Source organism: Acomys russatus, chromosome 26 (assembly GCF_903995435.1).
Source record: "Acomys russatus chromosome 26, mAcoRus1.1, whole genome shotgun sequence".
NCBI lineage: Eukaryota > Metazoa > Chordata > Mammalia > Rodentia > Muridae > Acomys > Acomys russatus.
This window is the reverse complement of record NC_067162.1, coordinates 41995243-42020389: the sequence shown is the minus strand read 5'-3', so window position 1 is coordinate 42020389 and position 25147 is coordinate 41995243. Positions and strand designations below refer to the sequence as shown.

At 49.5% G+C, this 25147-nt stretch overlaps 1 protein-coding gene across 1 annotated transcript in view; it reads right to left on the bottom strand.

The window, feature by feature from the left end:
- Window positions 1-25147, bottom strand: part of Plcg2 (phospholipase C gamma 2) — a 123995-nt gene that overhangs the window by 20386 nt on the left and 78462 nt on the right. The window contains exons 15-28 of the mRNA XM_051168601.1: window positions 25042-25131; window positions 24530-24705; window positions 24232-24432; window positions 22517-22636; window positions 20086-20266; window positions 18140-18211; window positions 16019-16128; window positions 13090-13186; window positions 11808-11874; window positions 9607-9764; window positions 8103-8205; window positions 6568-6777; window positions 4778-4923; window positions 307-421 (exon numbers count right to left, since the gene is read on the bottom strand). Of these exons, the coding sequence (XP_051024558.1) occupies window positions 307-421; window positions 4778-4923; window positions 6568-6777; window positions 8103-8205; window positions 9607-9764; window positions 11808-11874; window positions 13090-13186; window positions 16019-16128; window positions 18140-18211; window positions 20086-20266; window positions 22517-22636; window positions 24232-24432; window positions 24530-24705; window positions 25042-25131 (1846 nt within the window). The remainder of the gene's footprint in view (window positions 1-306; window positions 422-4777; window positions 4924-6567; window positions 6778-8102; window positions 8206-9606; window positions 9765-11807; window positions 11875-13089; window positions 13187-16018; window positions 16129-18139; window positions 18212-20085; window positions 20267-22516; window positions 22637-24231; window positions 24433-24529; window positions 24706-25041; window positions 25132-25147) is intronic.

Genomic DNA, 25147 nt, shown 5'->3' with positions numbered 1-25147 from the left:
TGAAAGTATAAGATCACCAAGGAAGAGTAACCCACTTAGGAGACTGTTGCCTTAACCTTTAAAAGTAAGGGCCAACAGGGCTGGGGAGGGGCTTCAGTCAAGCACCTGCTGTGAGCAGGGCAACCAGAATTCAGACCCTAGCATCCAGGGGGAGAAACTGGTCCGCACTGGCCGGCTGATCTGAGGAGCTCCAGGTTCACGAAGGGATAGTGTCCCAACAACTAAAATGAAGACACCTGATGTGGACCTCCGGCCTCTGCAGGCACCCGGGCACACACACACACACAGGAAGAGCTGACGACTTACTCACAACCGTGGTCTTGAACTTGTTGCTGTCATATTCGGCCCCACAGATTTCCACCTCCACAAAGGGACAGGCAATACTCCGCCCTAGCTTGGGGAGGTGGCGTGCACCAAGAACCTAGGACATAGAAGGCAAGGATTGGAGCTCCCGTGGGTCTTCCCTGGGAGGGTAGGATTTGACCCACATGGTGCTTCATTAACTTTTCATGATTCTAGAGTCAGACTGCGCACGTTCAAAGCTACCCGTGTTCAGTAGAAAAGGCACCACTGCTCTTGGGGACATGGATGCTAACCAATCCACCATTACGGTTTGATGATAGGGAGTGGCAGTGGGTTTCCAGGTCATGTGATTCAGCAGGAGAGTTTCACCTTAGCCCAGGTAGACGGGTACCATGACACTGGACTTCCCAGGCAGAGGACAGTAGGGTAGTCCATTTATAACTGATTCTTATTTTTAGTAAGGGCTTCACTCTTTACTTTTCTAAAATGAGGTCTCATTTATCCTAGGCTGACTTCAAACTTGCTGTGTAGAAAAGGCTGTCCTTACCTTCATGGTAATCCTCCTGCCTCGGTCTCCCTGATGATCCAAGGGTTTCATACACGTTGGACAAGCACCCCCAAAACTAAGCTACATCCCAGCCCATCTCACCTAACTTCCTGGATCTTAGGAACTCTCTCATATCTTCCTAAGATGCCCAGGACTGGATGAATTTAAGAAAGCTCGGGGAGGATCCAAGGTGGCGGCGAGCAGTGTGGACCGTGTTTGGAGGCTCCAGTGAACAATTCAGGGAATTGCACAGATTTCTGAGCCAGGAACACCGAGGTCCCCACACCACGGCAGCGGGAGTGCTTCACGGTTCGGAAGGACCAGGGTGCAGAGTACCTGCGTACCCCTGCACACGGGAAGAGCGCGGATTTTCTCGGATCGGAGCAGCAGTGGCAGAGGCAGCAGCAGTGGTGGCACCAGCAGCACCAGCGGCGGTGGCTGAGGTTTGCAGCTCATAGCCATCCAGTGGAGGCGATTGGTGTGGTGGCTGGTGGGAGTTGCTGCGGGAGAGGGGACTCTGGGCAGGAATTGGGTCGCTAGGTGCCTTGGGACCCAGACTGGACTTGGCGGACAGTTCGGCCCCAGAGTCCCGGGTTCTGGATCAGCCCAGCAAGCAATTCTGCCCAAGGCACTAACTCAGCTCAGCGGCAGCTCCCCTGCAGTGACGCAGTCTGGGTGGAGTGCTCAGTTCCACCACCGGCGCTGGCTCAGCGCAGCCACAGTTCTGCTGTAACGCAGGCTGGGCGGAGCTCTCAGCTCCACCGGCTCTAAGACTCTGGTTGGACACAGTGTGCAGTTTGAATCCAGAATTCCTGGCTGAGCTGGGTGGACAGTTCGGGCCCTGAGTCAATAACTGACCACAGCACATGGTTTGGGCCAAAAGCCCCTAGCTGAGCTGGACCCTGTGTGCATTTTGGGCCCAGAATCCCTAGCTGAGCTCGGCAGACGGTTCAGGCCCTGAGAATCTAGCTGAGTTCGGCCTGAGGTTCGGGCCCAGTGTTCCTGGCTGGACTTGGCAGGGGACACAGAAGGTTGTGGATACCTTGGCCTGACCCAACGCTCATTCAGAGACCCAGAACGATCGCAGGACCCACAACACAAGGGAGCTGAAAGTCACTGGCTGTGAGAGTCCAAAACAACAGGGCTAACCTCCTAACACCCACACCAGTGAAGCATTAGAGCTCCCAGCCTAGGGAAATGTTGAGAAAACAAGTGAATCTATCATCAGACTCCCTCCATCCAACTCTGGAAGCTACCCAATAAAAACAAAGACGGCAAGATGTCTAAAGGACAGCGAAAAAGCATACGCAAAAAACCCCAAAACAACATGGCGTCTCCAGTTTCCAGCTATCCCAAAGAAAACAACCCAGAGAACTCAAATACAACGGAAATACAAGAAAATGACCTCAAATCCTTAGTAATGAGGATGGTAATGGAGGAAACAAATAAAATTCATAATCAAATGCAGGAAGACACAGACAAACAGGTGAGAGACATAAAAGAAGCACATAGAGTGGAACTGGAAAAATTGCAGGAATATACAAACAATCAGATGAAAGATATCAAAAAGTCAGTTCAAGATCTGAAAATGAAAATGAATTCAATGATAAACCCAGAGACAGAATAAAAACGAGAACGTGAGACCTCAGAGAAGAAGGCGAGCAACACAGAGGTGAGCTTTTCTAACAGAATCCAAGCAATTTTTTAAAGACATTGAAAGTTCAATTCTGAACTTCATATGGAAAAGCAAAAAACCCAGAATAGCTAAAACAATTTTGTACAATAAAAGGTGCTCTGGAGGAATCTCCATACCTGATCTCAAACTGTACTATAAAGCAATAGTAATTAAAACAGCATGGTACTGGCACAGCAACAGGCTGGTTGATCAGTGGAATCGAATCGAAGACCCAGATATGAATCCACACACATATGGTCACTTGATTTTTGACAAAGAAGCCAAATCCATTCAATGGAAAAAGGATAGCATCTTCAACAAATGGTGCTGGTCTAACTGGAGGTCTATGTGTAAAAAAATGCAACTGGACCCATATTTGTCACCTTGCACAAAACTCAAATCCAAGTGGATTAAAGACCTCAGCATAAAACCAGAGACACTAAGTCACAGTGGGGAAGAGCCTGGAACATATTGGCACAGGAGACAACTTCCTGAACAGAACACCAACGGCCCAAGCCTTAATGTCAACCATTAATAAATGGGACCTCATGAGGCTGAGAAGCTTCTGTAAGGCAGGAGACACTGTCAAGAGAACAAAGCGACAGCCTACAGACTGGGAAAAGATCTTCACCAACCCTACATCTGACAAAGATCTAATATACAAAATATATAAAGAACTCAAGAAATTAAACACCACCAAACCGAATAACCCAATTGAGAAATGGGGCTTGGAACTAAACAGAGAATTCTCAACAGAGGAATATCAAATGGCTGAGAAACACTTAAAGAAATGCTCAACCTCCTTAGTCATCAGGGAAATGCAAATCAAAACAACTCAGAGATTCCATCTTACACCCATCAGAATGGCTAAGATCAAAAATTCAAGAGACACCACATGCTGTCGAGGATGTGGGGAGAGAGGAACACTCCTTCATTGCTGGTGGGAATGCAAACTAGTACAGCCACTTTGGAAATCTATCTGGTGCTATCTCAGAAAAATGGGAATAGGGCTTCCTCAAGACCCAGCTATTCCACTCCTTGGAATATACCCAGAAGATGCTCCAGCACACAACAAGAAAATTTGCTCAACCATGTTCATAGCAGCCTAATTCATAATAGCCAGAACATGGAAACAGCCTAAGTGTCCCTCAGTAGAAGAGTGGATAAAGAAACTGTGGTACATATACACTATGGAATATTACTCAGCTATTAAAAACAAGGAATTCCCGAAATTTGTGGATAAATGGATTGAGCTAGAAATGATCATAATGAGTGAGTTAACCCAGAAGCAGAAAGAATCAAATGGTATATACTCACTTATATCTGCATACTAGCCCAAGGGGCATGTCCCATGAAAGCCTTCACTTACCAGGAAACTGGGACAGAGGGGAGGACATCATATTGGGACTCTAAATGGGAGAATAGCAAAGTAGAAGGATCCAGAGGATCCTAGAAACCTACAAGTAGAACAATATGATAGGCAGATTTGGGCCCAGGGGTCCCGCTCAAACTAAGGCACCAGCCAAGGACAATACATGCGGTAAACTTTAAACCCCTACCCAGATCTAGCCAAAGGGCAGAACATTCTCCACAGTTGAGTGGAGAGTGGGATATGACTTTCTCACATACTCTGGTGCCTCACATTTGACCATGTCCCCTGCAGGGGGAGACCTGGTGGCACTCAGAGGAAGGACAGCAGGTTGCCAAGAGACTTGATACCCTATGAGCATATACAGGGGGAGGTAATCCCCCTCAGGAACAGTCATAGGGGAGGGGAATAATGGGAAAATGGGAGGGAGGGAAGAATGGGAGGATACAAGGGATGGGATAAACATTAAGATGTAACAAGAATAATAATAATTAAAAAAAAAAAAAAAGCTCATGTGAGGCAGTGGTGGTGCACAGCTTTAATCCCAGCACTCAGGAGGCAGAGGTAGGCAGATCTCTGAGTTTGAGACCAGCCTGGTCTATAGAGTTCATTCCAGGACAGCCAAGGCTACACAGAGAACCCCTGTCTCAAAAAAGAAAAACTAAAAAAAAAAAAAAAAAAAAAAAAAAAAACGAGGGAAGAAGGAAGCCCTGGCCTCTCTAAGGCAAAAGGGAGATGAACTCTACTCTAGGCCAGAGGACGTGACAAGACTTTTTTTCAGCCCAGGATGATCCTGAAGTGCTGTCAAGGTAGTGTTGGCTTAATAGAGACAAGAGTGTCTACAGTGCCCAGCGAGGCCCACCTGCCCGCCTGCCCACTCTACCTTGACAGTGAGGGTCATCAGAATCTTCCGCTGGGACTCTGGTGGCATCGGGTCATACTTCTCAGACCGCATGCTCTCAGGCTGCAGGACGTAGCCCGTCCTCCCATTGAGTGAGAACAGCGCATGGTTCATCTGCATGTACTTGTCTGAAAGGAGAGCAGAGGGCTGGAATCGGGCAGCCAGGGAACACCAGCTCCAGGCACCACGGCTGCCAATTACATGACCTTCCTATGATGGTTCAGGGAAACTTCACAAAAGACATCTGGCTCCCAGGAAATACAGGGAGCATTAAAAAAGAATCCCACATCAGGAAACAGTCTTGTATCATGTCTGGCAGGGGTGTACGCCTTAATAAATTAGAACCTAAAAATTAGATCCAACACTAAAAAGGGATATAGATCTGGGGTAGAATGCTTGCTTACTTAGCACACGTAGGCTCAAAATTCTCCCTCCGGCACTCAGAAAACACTGCAAGGTAAATCATCATAGTTCAAAGGTAAGGTGACTCAGCAAGCTGATAATGGTGCCAGCACTGCAAACCTGAGGACGTGAGTACGGTCCCCAGAATCACATAAAGATGGAAGGAAAGAGTACAGAGTTGTCCTCTGACCTTCACATGTGTGCCATGGCATACATGGCCTGTGCTCTGACCACCTCATGTGTACCATGACATACACACTCTGTCTTCTGACCTTCACATGTGTGCCATGGCATACATGCCCACACATACATAATAATAAATTTGGTTTAAAATTTAGTCAATCTCAGTTCAAATAACATGTGGATATTCAGAGCCTTTCTGGGACACTAATGCACAGGCCTCTTGAGGTGGTGAGGGGAAGGGCTAACATTACTCAAAGAGCAATGCCTTGACCAGAAACTATAACTACAGCTTCCCGCCAGCTTTCAAACCTGACGGGCAAAGAGCGAAAGAGCTTCATAAACCTACAGAGGTGAAGAGGCACTAGAGGAGAGTACCCATGCATCCCCTCAGGCCAGAGGAGGGACCAGGAGACGGGTGCTCAGTGGTCCAGGGTGGTGTATCAAAACACAAGCTTCTTGGGAAACACCCCAGGAGTAAGAGATGTCTGCCCTACAGCTGTGCACCCACATCTAAGAACAAGGGTGATGCATCTGTACTGGACAGTAATGGGGCCTGACCTACAGATTCCTAGAGCTGCGTAGGGGGCAGTTGTTAAATATCAGCTCTCTTTGGTGGGATCCATGTAGCTATAAGAGAATCCAAAGGATGCAAAGTGCAAAGTCTAAAGCCTGGCTTGGTGGTGCACGCCTTTAATCTCAGCACTCGGGAGGCAAAGGACAAGTGGATCTCTTTGAGTTTGAGGCCAGCCTGGTCTACAAAGCGAGTCCAGGACAGCCAAGGCTACACTGAGAAACCCTGTCTCGAAAATAAATAGATAGATAAAGTTTGTATGCATGGGTTTTCCCTACTATGTAAGTTTCCAGAAAAAGAATGAGCATGAAGCCCTCAGAAGGAAAGTGCCACACAAAGAGGTAGGGGTGAGGCACCCACCAGTTGCCTGGATCCAGCCATGCCTGAGGCTGCAAGCACTCCTAGACTTCTAGCTAAGTAAGCTATTATGTTTCCTTCCTAAGCCAGAATGATAATACTTCTGTCGCTCATAATCACAGAGCCTGCTGTCTACTCAGCCCCCAGGGCTTTGCACTAAACAGCATTCAAGTTTAGCCTCGATGCCCCAGCCCAGTCAGAAACACCACATCCTGACTGTGACAACGCCACCAGACAGGCTGGCTACCACAGTCCTTACCTGCAGTCTGGAAATTGAGTGCCACCATCTGTGAGCCACACAGCCACAGGCGGAAGGGGTCGTAGTTTGAAGAGTCGACCCTCTGTCCCTTGGGGTAGACGCGCGTCAGGCCTTTCTGATTGTACCTCAATAGATCGATGGGCTTCTGCCTGACGATGCTGTCAGCCTTTGTCTCCACAAAAGAACGGATTTCCCGGAAGTCAGGGTTTTCTGTAGAAAGGATGTGGTAGTTTGAATAAGCGTGGGCCTCCTCAGGCTCATAGATTTGAACGCTTGGTCACCAGAGAGTAGCACTATTCAAAGGTGTGGCCCTGTTGGAGGAAGTGCGTCACTGGTGGGCTTTGAACAGCCCAAGCCTAGCCTAGTAGCTTGCTCGCGCTCTCTCTCTCGCGCTCGCTCTCTCTCTCGCGCTCGCTCTCGCTCTCTCTCTCTCTCTCTCTCTCTCTCCCTCCCTCCCTCCCTCCCTCCCTCCCTCCCTGCTGACTGGGGATTCAGATATAGACGTCTCAGGTACCTCTTCAACACCATGTATGCCTGCATGCTGCCATGTTTCCCACCATGATGACAGTGGACTCTGATCCTGTAAGTAAGTCCCCAATTATAAGCGTTCCTCCATAGAGTTGCCATGGTTATGGTATCAGTGACTAAGACAGAGGAGAGGGTCATCTTGCTTCTGAGTACAATGGTGGAGGGCCAAGGTGACAAAAAGAAACCAGAACTCTCATGAAAAGACACTGAAGGGATAAAAGGTGGCCCACTCTGGCAGGGTGTTGTTTTGTTTTGTTTTTTTGAGTCAGGGTTTTTCTGTGTAGCCTTGGCTATCCTGGACTCACTCTGTAGACCAGGCTGGCCTCGAACTCAGAGATCAGCCTGCCTCTGCCTCCTCAGTGCTGGGATTAAAGGTGTGCAGCACCACACCAGCTGGCAGTGTGTACTCTTAATCCCAGTATGCAGAGTTTGCTGGCCGGACAGCCTAGCCTGCTTGCTGAGTCCAAGCCCAGTGACAGAGCCTATCTTAAAATAAAGGGTACACAGCTGATACTCAACAGCCAAGATTGGCCTCTCACCTTCACACACACACACAACTGCGCCTGCACACACACACCAACGCCATTAAAACGGGTAGTTTTAATTGTCAGCTTGAGAGAATCATCTGGGCAAAGAGTCTCACTGAGGAACTGCCTAGATCAGCTTAGCCTGTTGGCAAGACTAGGGGAAGTAGCTAACACACACATACACAAATAAACCTAAGGGCTGAGACTATTACACTTTGGCCTTGACAGTGTCCAGCACTACAAAGAGGGTCTGATACAGTCATTTTCTGATGCACTTCATTTTCCCTGTAGCCTTCCCTTATGGGCATATTATAATTGTATGTTTTGTTTAGAACCACCAACATCTTGGCTATGAGAAGAGCAAAAGGGTTTCCTCTTGGATCTGTTAGGAAGCCGAGCAAATGCTCCCTGTGTTGTCCCAACCGCAACAGACTCATAGCAAACACAGGAGCTTGCTGGGAAGGGTCCCAGGAGACTTACCCAAATGGTCCTTGGTCTTGCTAGTTGGCTTGCAGTACACAACCAAGTCAGAGAGCTCGATAGCAATGGACTGGTTCCTCTCCCAGTACTTCATGTTGTTCTCCTGTGGAGGTGAGCACTGCTACAGCGCCGAGCCAGGGTCTGCACCACGCCACACTCCGGCTCACCTGGCCAGCTCTCCCCTCCCCCCTCCCCTCCCCCCCCGCCCCCACCAAGCACCAAGCACCAAGGGTTAGGTGTCTTCCTGTCGTCGGCCCCCTTCCTCAATCTTCCAAAAATTCTTTCCCACACCTACGGCTTGAAGTCAGAACAGCACTGGCACAGCTCTCAAAAAAGTTACATAGGCATGGGCTGGCGAGACGTACAGCTGACTCTGCAACCGTGAGTTCAGAGCCCAGCACCCACACAGTAAGCCAGGTGTGGTCTTTCACGCCTGCATTGCCAACACTGTTGTGGGAGGAGGCAGGGGGATTGCTGGAGTTCAGTCAGCAGCCTGACCCACCCCCCAATCCCACCCCCAAAAATAAGTTCCAGGTTGAGAAGGAAACCTTGCCTCAAAGAACTAAGGAAGAAGAAATCTAACACCCTCCCCTGGCCTCCATGCAATGCATAGGCATTTATACATGCATGCATGCACACAGGCATGCATGGGGAGCTACAGGCCGAGGAAAATGGCTTTAATTCTAGCACTCAGCTGAGGCAGAAGTTGGAGATTCAAAGCCAATCTGAAGTAGGGGGAGAGCCAGATAGTAGCAAAGGGAACTTTTGTCACCCCACTATGCCCTCTGCCTCCTGTCTTACCTCTTCCCCCAAAGCCACATTGTTACAGGACTCAGTACTCTAACCCGCTGGGGACCCCACAGAGCACCTCTCTCCCTATACATTTGAAAAGCGTGGAGCCTCCTCCTTGCCTCCAGCTCACCCAGCACAGCTCAGTGCAGGAATCTGCCCCCTCAGGCCACACACGTGCGTTAGGGGAGGGAGCATCCCCTCCGAAGCACCCACTGTACGACACTCTCAGGTCAGGATCAACACCTCATTTTTCTGCACAGAGCTCCCTCTCCCACAGATCCAGGTTGAGCAGCCTTTTGTTGGCCGTGGCCATGCCTGACAATGTTTATTACAAGAGTGTCAGCATCTGGGAGGTCATTGGCTTCCCAGCATCCTATGCTCAGTGCTTTAGGAATATTGTCTACGTCGGTCCATCCATCCCAAGAGATAGAATTACCACCAACTCTGAGCTCCACAGCCAGACAATGTCAAGGCCAAGTTTGTAAGCTGCTGACCTGCCCCAAAGTCCCTGCTGTTACCCTGGCCTGCCCCATGTCAGAGCTTGTTGTCCTCACTGGCCCCCAGATTAGAGGAGAGGCCACTCAAACACCTTCTGTATCCGGCACCCCGGCTAAGAACCCAGGGTCACTCTGGAACACAGCAATGGGGCCTCTCAGCCTGGGCCTGGACTGGGAAGGGCAGGCTCCTTGGTCCCCAGTGTACTTAGGCCTACCTTGGTGTCAATCTTCCAAGTGATCTCCCGGATGCTCTGAAACCACTCAAACAGTTCCTCCACACGGTCGGTGGCAAACTCCACAGGAGGATCCCCCTGTTTCTTAGGCTCCAGGATGAAGACGAACGCTTTCTGGTTTTTCCCCTGGGGAGCCTTCACTGTAGACAGAGACAGAGAGTAAGGAACATCCTGATGGGCCCAGTAGGCAGCTACAGAGGCCACACCTCACACTGTCCCCTTCTCTAGTGAAACCATCCAAACTTCCATGGCTAAAGTCACAGTCCCTGCTGATGGGGACACCGGCCCTCTAGCAGGTAGCATCTGAGCCTGTTGTACAAATTACTGCTGAAGGTATGCACCGGGTTGTGTCCTCCAAAAAGATGTTAAGCTCCTGTCTCATGAATGCAGTCTTATTTAGAAATGGACTTTTTGTAGGTGTACCAACTGTCTCAGTGTGAGCTGGGCCTAGGGTAAACCTTAAATCCAAGGAACAATGTCCCTAGAAGAGAAAGGTGATGGGGAGTGGAGACCCAGGCACAGGAAGCAGCCCGTGAGGGTGGAGGAAGATGAGGAATGACGTGGCCACCAGCTGGGGACACCAAGGCCGGCTGGCAGCTGGTGAGTAAAGCAGGTAATTTGTAGAGAAGAAAATAAAAGGTTAACCCGATTTGCTGAGTATTGGTGGCCGCACTTTCTGATCTCTGAGGTGATGTCCCCAGCAGATGGTGACACTGTTTTTTAGCCTTTAGAAAACCTCATGTGGAAATCCAAAACATAATTCTGAAACTGCAAGAAGAGCAGAGTAAAGAGAAGAAGCCACTGAGGGACACTTCCTCAGCAGAAGCATCTTTAGGGGATGGAGCAGAGCAATACGGCAGCAGTGTCTCAGATTGACCAGCAGGCCAAGGCTTGTAGGTTTTACCTTCAGAAATCACTGAGCGTTCAACTTTGGGTATAGACAGTACAGAGCTGAAGTGCTCACTACTCAGAGATTTGGGGATGTTAAAGCCTGTAAAAATGTCATATAAGTAATTTCCAAAGGAGTCTGTATTAAGTAAAAGTCTGTAAATATGTTAGTGAGTCCAATTTTTTCAACATTTATAATTGCTTTTTTTCACTTTTAGGAAGCCTTTGTTATATATTTTCTGTTGATAGTACTAAAGCTGCAACTTCTAAACACAAATAAATAAAATATTTATAGGAGGAAATGAAAAAGAAAAAGAAAACCTCATGGGGACACTGAACCCGTTACACTCATCTTACAGGGGACAGAATCAAGGCTCATAGAGACAGCAACATTTAGGAAGTCGCACTGGCAAAGCTGAAGGGCAGATCCAGTCCAATGACAAGTCCCCACTGTTGAGTGACACCCTCGTGTCCTCTAATAGGACAATACAGGTAAAGGGGCAGGCAACACAGGGCACCAACTACGAAGGAGAGAATTGAGACCGCCAGTCCCGGCACACCTGGGACTTGCCAGGGACTTGCCCGTTTTCTCATCTGGAGAGAAACCCCTCCACCTTCCCTACCAGAGTCACAGGACAGGAAGAGAGGAGGATAGGACAGAAAGAGCATGCTGGTTACAGGGAGGGGGGTTCCGAGGGGACTGTGCGTGGGCCTCCCCAGGAAAGAAGGGACCCAGCTCAAGAATGAATGGGCCGCCAGGAAGGGAGCTTGGGCTTTGCTTAGACCTGCAGCTACAAGTCAGAATCTCCAGCCACGGTGCTGTAGTGATGCACCCACTTGAATGTGGACATGCCCTGAACACATCTTCGTGCTAATTATGACACAGGATACTGTCACATCCCTGATGTCACACACATGAGAGCAGGACAGGTTTCTTGCATGAGCTTAGTGGCCGAGGTTCTGCCAAGCCCCCACACAGCCTGACCAACAAATAGCTCAGCTCTCTGAAAAGCACAGAGACAGAGGAAGATGTTGACATGATAACAACGGCTAAGTGAGTGTCACCAGTGCTTCTTAGGGGACAGTCCTGTGTCAACATATGGTAGCAGCAGGACCTGACCATCAGGGACCCTTCAGTCACCATGCATTCAGCTTCAGCCAGTACCTTACCTAAGCCCGGGTGGCAGAGGACTAGTGCCAGCCACCTCCCTGCTTGGGCTAGTCCTAAAGTCAGGCTTGGCAGGACGGGGTGGGTGGGTCTGGACTGGAATCAGGCTAAGAAAACGTGTACATACCAACATTGTAGGTATTAAGGTCCAATATGCCTCTGCAAAGAGACCCAAGGGGATTGTCTTCAATAATCTGTGAAGGAACAAGACCCAATTCTCAGTAGTCATAACCGGAATAATAAAAAACGACAACCAGTTTCTAGAACATGTCGCTTAGTGCCACCGCTGCCTCTGGAGTTGCTTAAAATGCATTTTCATTACAACGTCCACAGGGAGGGAGCTAATACGAACGAAACACAAGATGATAGGGACCCAAGCAGCACACAGGCACCTGTGTCACCGCGTTTTCCAATCCACAAAGACACACCTTATGAGTTCTAGAACCAATTTCAAATCCCATCTCAGAGCCCTTATCTGATATGCATATGAAACCAAACCATTTGGCCTGCTACTCCTGCAGCTCAAGAGCCTTCTGTGGCTCCCCATGTCCTGTGGAAAACAACAGCTGTGGCCCACCATCTGGTTTCTGAGTCTTTCCAAGCCCTGGCCAACGTTCTCAGCCTGCACTCCCTGTTGCACACTTGAACCATCCTGGGACAGGGAAAAGCTACTCCGTTGCTGTACTGTCCCAGCCTTCTGCACCAAGCTTCTGATGATGCACAGGTGCAGTGAGGGGTCCTGCCCCTCGGGGTCCCAGCCCAGGCATCCTGGGTATAACCGCCTTCCAATGACCACACCCAGGCTCAAGTTGGACCACCCTCTGCCTGTTGCTTGCTAATGAACCCCAGCTTCACTTTGAAGACACATTACTTCCTCCAGGAAGCCCTCCCCAATTCCCCTGCCACTCTTAGGAAACAAACACGACAGGCTCTATGCTAACATTATGGATTCTCTGTTGGCATAAGCTAATGAAGTCAAGGGGCCATTTCCTTCCACCAAGATGTCCTGATAGAAGGTGGCTAGGTACCAAAGCCTGGCTTGCAAAGTCACCAGAAGGCCCCGTCTCACCTTCCAGCAAGGCACCGTTCCTTCCTCATGCCAAGCACGTTCTGTGTGTCTGGCTCTCTAAACTGAACGTGTTTCATTTGCACATTGCTTTGAGCAGAGGACAAATTCCCTGTCTGGCCACTTTCCCTCCACTGGGAATTCTCCTGTGCTTTCAAAGCTCAGAGCCGCCTGATTAAAACACAACCAGCTCATCACAAAGACTTTTACCTACAGCAACTTGGGGCCAGTCCTGATTTCTGCATCACCCTGCCTGCTCCACTGCCAAGCTCTGCAGAGACTCTCCCCACCCCACCCCTAGCTAGCTCCTCCAAAGCCTCGGCCCCAGATGATGGAGACACACCTGCTTTTCCATCTCCTCCGCATCACCTGCTGAGATATCTTCAACGTAGTTGGACGGGAAGTACTGTTGGATCCGGGTCCCATAGTCCCCTTTCCACCTGCGGAGAACCATGGATGCTGAGGGCTTAGCCAGCTCAGCATGGAGCAACCAGAGGAGGCCGTCATGATCTGTGATGATGGCATCTCAAAGGGAGTATTTGCCTTTTAAAAACAGTTATGGTTGGATGGCCAAGAACTCATTCCTCCTGACTGGACTCTGGTGTTGGGAACACTATGCAAAGTCAAAGATTTCAGAGCTTTAAGAGGGGCCCAGACACCCTCTGAGGATGCCCACCCCATTGTGGGAAGGCTATGAATCCAGACCCAAGAGTGTGTGCAAGAAGTGGCCTGCAATGAAATCTTAGCTCCTAGGGGCTGAAGAGATGGCTCAGCATCCATACCAGGTAACTATTAACTCTAGTGCCAGGCAATCTTCTGCCCTCTTCTGGCCTCTGTGGGCACTACACTCTCAGGCACATACCCATACACAGACACATATATTTATTCATAATTTAAAAGTAATAAAAACAAATACTTAAAAAAGAAAAAAGAAATCCCAGCTCCTTCAGTGACTACGCTGGTGCTCTGTACCACAGGCTTCCTATCTATAAAATAGGGTAATGCTGGAGCTGCCTCAGATTTTATTAGGACTGTCTAGGTCGCTCTATGCCAAGTGCTTTGAACAGCATCCACACACAGCAGTGGCATGACATTGTTAATCCTTGGCTGAGCATGCAGCTCAGTAGGAGACCCTTGCCCGACCCTGGGGTCCATATCCAGCACCATGAGACAGCGTTCTATCACTCAGATAAAATGGTGTACCTACCCCCTCCTCACAGCGCCAGCAGCTTGAGATGTAATCCATCCGTGGATGTGACCTTACCACACTGGGCTCCCTCAAGTCCACTCCTGATAGCAAGGCCTCCTGTTTCCAATCAGGCCACCCACTGGGCTGCTTTCTGCAGCCAGAAGGCTCATTTCACAAGTACCTCTAGCCGCACCACAGAACAGCTCTCCAGATCCAACAGGACCCAGCCCCTGTAGCCTGGCCTCACAGCCCAGCTGGATCTGAGCCAAGGGACTCTCTGTGAACCAAAACTGGCATATACTTCAGAGGGCCCAGCTGCCCTTGCAGCACTGCCTAGCTGCCAGGCTCGACAAACAGGCTACTAACCTGTGAACCAAGCCTACTAACTACCTAGGACTTGACTCCCTACCTTCTCCTCCGGGGAGCCTTTGCAGCTGCCCCTCTGTGCTTCTCTGGCACTTGCGCCCACCACTGTCTTAAGCGGACACACCTTCCCCCTAACTTAGAACCTTACATCTGCCTTCCACAGAGCCTGACATTTTCTCACTGCAGCCAGATTCGTACACTACAGTAGCAGGAAGCACCTAATTTGCTCCTCTGGCCTGAACAAGCAGAGTAAGGCTGTGTAGCACCGTCCACATAGTGGCTGCCAAGTACTAACCCTTTCTGCACCCTCCTCACCACCTTCCTCCCTGCAGACCATCTTAGGCCTCAGTGGATTCTAGCACCATGAACTTAATAACTGTTAGCCCCATATAATCATTAGCATCCACACTGCTTTCACAAAAGTGCCTCTACCTGGACTTATCTGTTACCTCTGATTGGTTGTTCTTGGGGGGAGGGGCTTGTTCTGATACAACCAATCAACTAGGTGGTCCTCTTGCCTTCAAAGAGAGAAATGAGTGGCAGCTGGCATTTACCCACAGCCCCTTGCCAGATGACTTTGTCCTGTCTCTTAATCCATCCCAAGACAAAAGCCTTGGAATTTTAGTAAAGTTTACACCAGAGCCGTGAGGAGCAAGAGACATGATGGAGTCTTCCACATGCTGAAAAAACAATGTGTCTTGGGAGTTCTTACTTGGGTTTACCCAGACTCCTTCTCCTGGGTATCAAATGTGCCTAGGAAGTCCCTAGATAAAGGGGCAGAAGAATAGTGAGGGAGCACCTGCAGTTGAGAGAGTGGCTTCTGGCTGTCCCACTAGTAGGGGAGGGTCCCTAGTAAAGCCAAACCCCTGCACTGGGAGAGGAAGTCAGGGCACCACTGAGGGCAAGCTGGCTCTGTGAGGGCAGAAGAATCAACCGAAGGACTGACACAGTTCCTCACCTGCTGTTGTGTGTGTCTCGTGCTGGGGAGCTGGGTATAAACTAATTTGGAATTAAGAGGGTCTCCTGATTTTAAAATGAATTTGAGAGGCAGGAGAGATGGCTCGGTGGTAAAAAGCACTTGCTGCTGCTGCAGAGAACCCAGGTTTGGTACCCAGCACCCACACGGTGGCCCACAGCCATCTGCAACTGCGTTTCCAGGGGTCTGATGGCCTCTGATGGAGTCTCTGGGTGCCTGCACACGCATGGTGTATATACAGACAAGGAGGCACACACATATATATGCATACAGTTTTTGTGTGTTTTTTTTTTAAACCATATCCAGACTTGTGTAATTGCTGGAGCCTGCACAGTATTTAATTACGCAGCCTTGGGAGGCCTCAGTGGCCACATCTGTAAAGTGGGACACATCACAGTTTTCATTCCACAGGACTGTCAGGAAAATTTAGTCAGACAACATCCCAAGTAGCAGAGTGCGTGGTATACAAGTAGACCTCAACAAACAGTAGCTGCAATTGCAATGATAATGTGCTGAGTGTATGGTGATACGGCCTATAGTATACAGTACACTGGCCACTGCAACGGTGTTGTCTGTCTTCTTTTGCAAAGGGCCCCAAACACAGAAACATCATCCCAGGGACTCAAGCCAGTCTGTAATGTTAAGACAAGGTGGCACAGAGCTCCACCCAGCAACTTAGAGCCACCACAGAGGAAACCAGCCCAGTTCCCCTCCAAGAGGCCCGTCCCCAGGCAGCCTTACCATCCCCCAGGCTCCTTGGAGACGTTGTGGATAAGGGCACCTCGGCAGAAGGTCAGCTCATCGCTGCGCTTGGCCTTGTAGTCATAGAGCGCTTTCACAGTCCGCTGAGGCTTTGGGGGAAACAGGAAGCAAAAGGGCAATTGGGTGACAGCAGCAGTGGAGGGAAGGGGACCTGTTAGCTTCTCATTAGGAAGCTAGAGATGTTGGAGGCCGAGGTTGCAGAGCCATCTGCTGGCGAGATTTGGTATTGCATAGGAACCAAAGCTGCACAAAGTCCACCAGGATGAACCTTTTAACCTACGAGTGGCTCCTCACAACCACCCTAAAAGGAGGTGGTGCTATTATGCCCATTTTACAGATGAGAAAGCTGGGGCACAGAGTGATTTAGAACCTGGTCCACAGCCAACCACATGAGAAGTAGCTGAGCCTAGAGCTGGGTGAAACACTGTGAGGTGTTGGCATCCTCTGCCAGATTCCATAGAGTAATGCAACTGCTAGAAGCTCTCCCGTGGAGATCAACCAGAGATTGGCTAGGCTACTCTTGCCCTGGGCATTCTGCATGTGAGTGCCAGTGGCAGCCTCTTGGTGACAAGGAGGCACCGCCAGGGCAGAGAGAGGCCGCTCTTCTGGGGCAGCAAGAAAGGTCCTGAGGGACTACAAAGAAATAGGCCAGCCATGATGTGGCCATGTAAGAGCCGGGCATATCTGTATGGCCAAGAGGGCAGGCTTCCAATCCAGCTGCCTGGAGTCACATCAGCAATACTGAGTAACCACAGTTTCCTCACCTGTGAAATGGGTACCACAGCAGTACCTGCTTTCGTGGAGCTGGCATGAGGAACTGTGGTCTGACCAAGGCTCAGTACTTAAAACCACACCGGACACTTGTCTTCAACACACCTTACATGCGATTACCTGCTACCTTACATGTTCTCCTGCCAGTTCTGTGACTTACCTAGGTCATACCTGGACCCTGCCTCCAAAAAACAAAACAAACAAGGCAAGTGGGGTGGGGTACCACAGGATAGACGCCTCCATGATAGACACCAGCATAGCACACAGGGGTCCCTGGGATCCAGTACTGGGTTGGGAGGTGGGGGCTGTGACATTCTTACAACCCCACTCTCCCGTGTCAGCGACATTAGGTTCCTTTGAGGCAGTAGACTTTGATTTATGAAACGATGTTTAAAAGATAAGAGACATAAGCCCCTCAGAATAAACTGAGTCCATCCTGTGAGGAAGATGGAAGCCAGCTCAACATTCTTCCGGGGGCCTGCTAGAAGATGTCCAAAACCTCCACAGCTGGACGGTGTCTCATCACAGTCCCTCCTTCCGTCTGGAAAGCTGTTGCCGCTAGCTGTCCACATGGCTCCTCACTTCTGAAGCCTCCATTTCCTGCTCTCGATTTTTTTGTTTTTGTTTTTTGAGACAGGGTTTCTCTGTATAGTAGTCTTGGCTGTCCCAGACTTGCTTTGTAGACCAGGCTGGCCTTTAACTCACAGCGATCCACCTGCCTCTGCCTCCCGAGTGCTGGGATTAAAAGGCGTGCACCACCACGCCCCGCACATATCCTTTTTAAAAAGGGAAAGGAACTCAGTCCTGGCACTCAGCAGAGCTGTAACCTAAATATTGTGGACCTGACAGAGAATGTACTACAGTTCTTCCTCCACTAAGTTTGAGACAGAATCAAAGCAAGGAGGAGCTGGGGGGAGGGGGGCAAAAGGCAAAGTCCACCTTCACCTGCACAAAGCTACAGGATGCAGGCAGGGTGGGAATCTGAGATAGAGCTTGCCTTGCAAGGAGGTCAGCAAACCAGACATAATTCATAAACACCTCAGGCTCAGTCAGCAAGCAGAGAAAGAATTTTGGAAGATTTTTTAATTAGAAGCTGTTTGGCCCAAAGGTAGTTCACCGAAACTCGGGATTCTAGCAAGACACAGTTGCACTTGAATGGAATTCTATTAACCTCTATGAAACCACATGGTACACTGACCATCACCATGTCTGAAAAGAAATCTTAGCTATGGTCAGCTGTTCCAGAATACCCCCTGTTATAACTGTGATGGGTATCTGTGGTGGGGCAGGGTTTCCCTGTCACTCTAGTGGGTAGGATTGGTACTCTACCATGGATGGGTTGATTTCACTCGGGTCCACATACATCCTGCTGACGTCATAGAGAGAGTTGATGTCTCTTTCCTAAAAGAAAAAAAGGGGAGGGGGTAAAGAGAAGTCAATGGAAAGGGCTTAGGAAACATGGCTCAGTGGAAGAAATGTTTGCGTGCCATGCGCAAGGCCCTGGGTTTGATTCCCAGCACCACCCAAACAGGAAGTGTAGCATTCTGAGCTTCTGGAATGGCCCATGTCCACCGCTAGGTTGAAGGCTCTCTCTCTCAGGGTATCTCGTTCTTTGAAAAAAACAATTGGAACCTCGTGGAATTTTCTGTGTCTCAGATGTAGAGACAGCAAGAAGCTTCAAAAAACTGTTCCCCAAAATTTAGAAACAACCTCAAAACTATAGACACCCTACCCTGGCCCGTAGGGTGTCAGGATCTCCTCTTGACAGTACATCCACAACTGGAAAGATTTACACCAGAGAAATTGGCAAGCATACCCCCTTCCTGGAAAGGTGTGCAAATGCTGGCCAGTAGCAGCTGCTGAGGCCCCTGTCCTGCTCTGTCTCCTTTCCTCATCTCCTCAGAAACCATTCATTCCCGTCTTCTAGGTTTCGGTTTGTACTTTTGTCCTGTTAAAGTGCCTTTCTTGACCACTGCCCTGTCCACTGTAGTGCCACTTCCTCTTACTGTCACAGTCTGTGTACTCCACAGGAGCCCATGCTAACCAAAACATCTCACAGTGTGTTCTCTTTTCTAGAGCCCAAATTTCCTCAAGGCAGACTATGTACATACTCCCTGGCACATGGTTGGGACACAGGGTCCTATGTCCTATGTTCTAGTGTCATTTCTGTTGCACTGGTAAAATATCCTGACCAAAGACAACTTAGAGAAGAAAGGGTTTATTTGACTCACAATTCCAGGTTGACGGTCAAGGCAGAGACTGTCAAAAGCACAGAGAAAATGCACACATATATCCTTGCTTAGTTTATCTCAGCCAGCTTTCTCCTTTTTTTTTTAAATATTTTATTCTTAATTTATGTGCATTGGTGTGAGGGTGTCAGATCTTGGAGTTACACACAGTTGTAAGCTGCCATGTGGTTGCTAGGAATCAAACCCTGCTCTTAACCACTGAGCCGTCTCTCCAGCCCACTTTCTCCTTTCTTACACCGTTTTGGGTTCACTGCTTACGGGATGGTGCTGCCCACAGTGGGCTGGGCCTTCCTATATCAGTGAACAATCAAGACAGTCCCCCCAAAGACATGCCCATAGGCCAACCTGAGCAAGGAAGATTCTAGAATCCTGCTGATTCTAGGTTGTGTCAGGTTGAGAGTTGACACTAAACATCCCTCAGAGTCCATCTTGTCTCGGGGAACCAAGGATCCTTCTGACAAGGAGTGAGATACCATATAAGGGCTCCCCTGTACCCAGAACCCTACCCTGTGCAGGATAAGAGCCAGTGTCTTACAATGGCCCACCAGGCCCTACATGAACCCTCCTTTCAGCCCGCACCCCTATTTCATGTTAACTCCAACTGAGCTCGTTTTGTGCCTGCATAGCAACCCACAGCTTTTGCCCCTGCTGTCCTTTCTCCTCCAGATATCTGCATGGCTCACTCCTTCTCAGTGAGATCTTCCCAGAACCCTAGAAACCTGCAGCCACTGCCCCCATCTCTTCATGCACTCCTGTGCTATCCCTGCCATTTCTCTTGAGCACGTATCACCATCTGACACCAGCTGTGTTTATTTTCTAATGAATTGTCTGCCTCTCTCAATCTAGACTATGGTAGCAGGAGGACAGAGTCTTTGTGTGCTGTGGCCAATTCTGCATCCCCAGGACATCCTATACCAGATAGACAATATAGCATATGTATACCCATAGATTAAGTAAATATATATATTGTATATATGCAATATAGTCTGTGAAGTGACTAACTTACTCTCAAGGGAATCGACCTACCATATTATATCGCTCCAGGAGCTCAGGGGTCACAGGGTAGCGAAGCCTCATCTTGCGATAGAGCGCGTGCTTCTCATAGTAGCTGACAAGCTCCACTAGGCTCTCAAAGTAGGCAGAGGTCCCCAGCACAAAGTGCCGGCCATCCCGATTGATGCGACAGTGTTTCACCTTGCCCCTGGCCCTTAAGGGGGAGGACCGCAGAGGATTAACAAACAAGGATGCTATCAGCCACAACCTCGTGGGACTAAAATAAACCTTGTGTCCTCCTATGGAACACAAGACACTGGGGTCTTTTCAGCTCAGATATGAAATAATCCATATATGATACTTAACACTCAGATCTTCTTTCAACTTGGTTGAGGTGCCATACTATGAACCACAGGCTAAACATGCACCCCAGTATATTTTTAATAAAGTTTTATTGAAACATGCTGTGGCCATTGTCTCTTGATAAAGATGACAACAACAACAAAAATCTGATGGACAATGGGAAAAGTTTGTAGATAGACATTGATCAAAAGACATGCAGATGGCCAACTGGTAAGTGAAAAATGTTAAACATCACTGTAAAATAGAAATCAAAGCCACCGTGAGTCATTACCTCTCATAGGTCAGAACAGCTGGTATCAAAAAGATGTAGTATCGCACACCATTGATTCCTCACATTCAGAGGCAGGCCAATCTCTGTTAATTCCAGGCCATCCAAAGCTACATAGATAAGACTCTATCTCAAAAAATGATAGATAGATAGATAGATAGATAGATAGATAGATAGATAGATAGATAATATAGACAGACAGAAGCCCCTGTCCTGGGAGCCCAGGGCAAGGCCACCTAAGGGGGCAGCAGTGTGCCTCAGGCATCCATCCTTTAGAGGATAGCCTGAACAGACAACACAGTCCTCAACTCCTCAGCTTGTAGCCACACCTTAGCCCTTTGTATTTCAGCTAGTTGAGACAGGTCACTGACAGCATCGTCCTGGTTGACAACACTACAACAGTGGGATCTCTGCCCCTGCCCAGGGCCTGGTATACACAGCATTCTCATGAATAAACACATCAGCTTCCTTCAAGGTTAAGCAGGCACCACTCAGAGTGTCATGAGGAAGAGAAAGCAAAGGGCAGAGATCCCAAAGAGACCCAGGGCCTGCCAGTTGACACCCCTGAGAACAGAGGTACTACATGGACACAGTAGGTCAGTCACACTGATCTCTAGGAGGTGTCTGAATAGGAACCTCAGTGTAGATGTGTCGGAGGAAAGAAAACCCCAATGACAGAGGTGCGGGGTAACACAGTAACCAAGAGCAATATAAAGGGGGTTGCTGAGGGGCAGCAGCAAACTGCACACCCGTGGCAGCTGTGCACATCTGGAAGCTACACTATAGGAACATGGACCCAACCTGCTACTCCACCCCAACCCACCCCCAATATAATCTTCAGGGTGAAATGGCTCAGTCTTGGCCATCAGGCAGGCTGAGCCACAGACCTCACCTGGCCCCCAGCCTCTTCTTGGAGCAGATCCTAGACGGAGCGGCCCAGGCTGTGGGAGTGGTCTGAGCACCAAGGCTGTGGTGGTGTTTGACAGGGTCCCTTGACCTCCCTGTACTTCAATTTCCTCACTTAGAATAATTGGGCCAACCCACACAGGCCAGCCAGGGCCTGAGACACAGTTGTACAGGTACGTAAGCTACTGCCATTGGCAGGACACCAAGAAAACCTGGAGTGAGGGAGGGGAGCGCGTGATGACCAGGGCCCCAACACCAACCCTCTCAGCCCACATTATGGGAGAGGCAGGAATGTGGTGCTGGGCTGAAATCTAGCCCATCTAAGAGACAACAAGGGGAGTAGGTATTGTCGGAGGAAGCCCAGACCTGGCCTGGCTAGGTTCCATTCCCAGCCCCCACCCCACACCCACACCCACACTGACCCTCACTGTGCCTCATTTCATACTTTAGAAAATAAGGATAATGGGCTAGTGAGATGGTTCAGCAGGTAAAGCAAGCAAGCCTGGCGACCTGAGTTCAATCCCTGGAACCCCGTGGAAAGTGAACCTGAGCACCAACTCTGCAAAATGTCCTCTGAGTGTCACACGATGCGATGGGACATGTTGCCCACATACAATAATAATAAAATGTTTGGAAAGAGAGAAAACAAAGACAGTAATCACGCCTCCTAAATCCCAGGGTTGCTGCAAGTTAAAACAGAAGGACCATAATGAATATGAGAGAGACAGTGCCTAATACTTAGGATGTGCACAATTCTGTATTGTCCTCGCCATTGACAATGGGGTCAAGGACATGGAGAGGCACCTCTGCCTCCACTGAAAACTCCCTTCCCCTGGATTCATTCATGTCTTTTCTATGCCCCACTCTGGGAGACACTTACCCTCACTACCCAACAGTGACCACCTACCTGAAGCCGGTGGTACCCACCTGAAGGTGATGGCATAGGAGTCGGCCCCCTCCCGCTTCCGGATGAGGAAGGCTCCATCTCGGGGGATCCGCATCAACATGTCCTCGGCTTCCCCCCTGCTCAGCCTATCATAGTACCACCTGTGTCCGGAAAAGGATAACAAGCTGGTGAGAGCCCTCCCAGACTGAGAAACACCATCATGCAGGGACACATGCAGGGCTGACCATGGAAACAGCCACGGACCCATGCTGGAACTTTCCTGACCATGTGCACCCTCAAAGTCAGCAATTCCTGATGAATTCTTATTCTATTTTACTGCAGCACTGAGGTCACACGCACACCAGGCAAGCACCCTCCCACTGAGGCTACAGCCTCAGTATTTTGTTTCATTTCTTTTGTTTGTTTGTTTGTTTTCCTAGACAGGGTTTCTCTGTGTAGCCCTGGCTGTCCTGGACTCACTTTGTAGACCAGATTGGCCTCGAACTCACAGCGATCCACCTGCCTCTGCCTCCCGAGTGCTGAGAACAGGTAAGGTTCGGGAAGATGTTTGTTATAAAAGATACAAAATAAGAAGCTTGGAAAGGCAACTAGCATGGAAATTCAGAAATGTTAATAATAATAAATGAGGATGTGGATGATGTCACTATAAATTATCCAGCTTCCTCCAAAGTAAAACAGTTTGCAGCCACCTGCATAAAGACTGTCCTGCTGTTTCTGGAATGTGTTGACCTCTTTGCGAGGCATGGCCTGGAACTCTCCTTAGTGGATACGGAAACCAAAGGAGCACACCCTTGTGGCTGCTGCTTGGCTTCCTTTGATCACATGAAGGACCCTTGACAAGCACAGACAGAGCAGACCCAAACCAGCCCCTGAAATCAAAGCCCCGGAGCTCAGGACACTGAAGAAGACAAAAGGGGAAAGAAGCCATAGGAGAAGAGAGAAAGGTTAGCTGGAAGAAAAAAGAAAAAGCCCTGTGGCAGTGGCTGACATCTTTAATCCCAGCAGTCGAGAGGGAGGCAGAGGCAGGCGGATCTCTGAGTTTGAGGCCAGTCTGGCCTGCAAAGTGAGCTCCAGAACATCCAGGGCTACACAGAAAAACCGTGTCTCAAAAAAAAACAAGACAAAACAAAACCTCTGTGGGAGCTGGAGAGATGGCTCAACAGTTAAGAGCACTAATGGCTCTTAGGATCCCAGGTACTGTTAGAAGCACCCACATGGTGGCTGGTAACTGCCTGTAATTCCAGTTCTAGGGGATCTGACACCCTCATCTGGCCTCGGTGGCCATTGTGTATATATAGTACACACATATACATGTAGGCAAAGCCACTCTTGTTCATAATTTTTTAACTTAAGAAAAAGAGTGCACGCTATTCTTAAAGAGGATCTGAGTCCTGTTCCCGGGATCCATGTCAGACAACTCAAAATTGCCCATAACTCTGGCTCCAGGGAATACAGCTCCCTCTTCTGGCCTCCATGAGCACCTGCACTTACATGTACATAGCACACACAGTCCAAGAAAGAAAGAAAGAGAGGGAGGGGGGGAGGAAAGGATGAAAGAAAAGGGAGGGAGGAAAGGAAGAAAGAAAGGGAAAGAAAGTATTTTAAAGAACAATCGAGAGATAATGGGACAAAAGTCTGGCTGCTAGGAATAGGGTACAGGGTGGTCCCTAGGAATTCTAAGAACCCACAGGGTTCTTAGGTAAGTATCTGCATCCCACCCAATCCTAGGACCTACGGCTTGGATTCGTGTGGGTTGGGGTTGGGCACCGGGTCGGTGAGCCGCAGCTCAAACTCCGCACAGCGCAGGTGTGCCTCGCGGTAGTGCTCAATGAGGGCGTAGATACTGTTGAACGTGAGGTTGTCGGTCAGGTAGTACTTCATGACCCCCCCCTCCATGGTGGACCGGATTCGGCAGTGCTGCACCCGACCAGAACGCCTGTTGGGAATAGAGACAGTACATCATGAGAGCCAGGCAGGACAGCGGCCTGACCACACCACCTCCCACCCACCAGCCTCGGAGGAAAGGGCAATACCAGAAGGAAAGTGTGTAGTCGTTGGGGAAGGTCTCACTCTCCCGCACCAGGAAGGTACCGTCCTTGGCCCCCGTCTCAGCACAGTATTCTTGCAGCAGCTTCTCCGCACTGGTCCTTCTTTCTACCTTCTTATGGAACCATTTCTCCCCAAAATGCAGCTCCGTGGGAGGAGTGTCCTAAACCACAAGGAGTCAGAGGGCTTATGACAGGCAGCCACTAGAGGGAACATACGGGGCAGGGGGCGGGTCCATCACCTCCCCCCAGGGAATGCTGGTCCTAGACAAAGGCCAGTCAGTCCCCATAGGAAGCAGAAAAGAACCTTGAATCTTATTGGTTAAACCCTAGGGGCAGCTAGCCAATCAGGAAGAGCTAGTTAAGTTTTGCTACTCAAAGCAATAGCTCCTTAGAGCCGAGGATGCTGAACCCAGGCCGGCTACACTAAGTCTCCAGGTGGGGATTCTCCAGGGATAAGCCCTGCTCCAGAAGGCAAGGGTGCGCAGGTCTCCACCTACCTGGACCAGCTCCTCCTCCACTGTCTGTTCAATGTCATCACTGAAGGACAGCTTGGCGTCGGCAATGGCACAGTAGTGGCGAGTCCATTTCTAGAGAGCCAGGCTG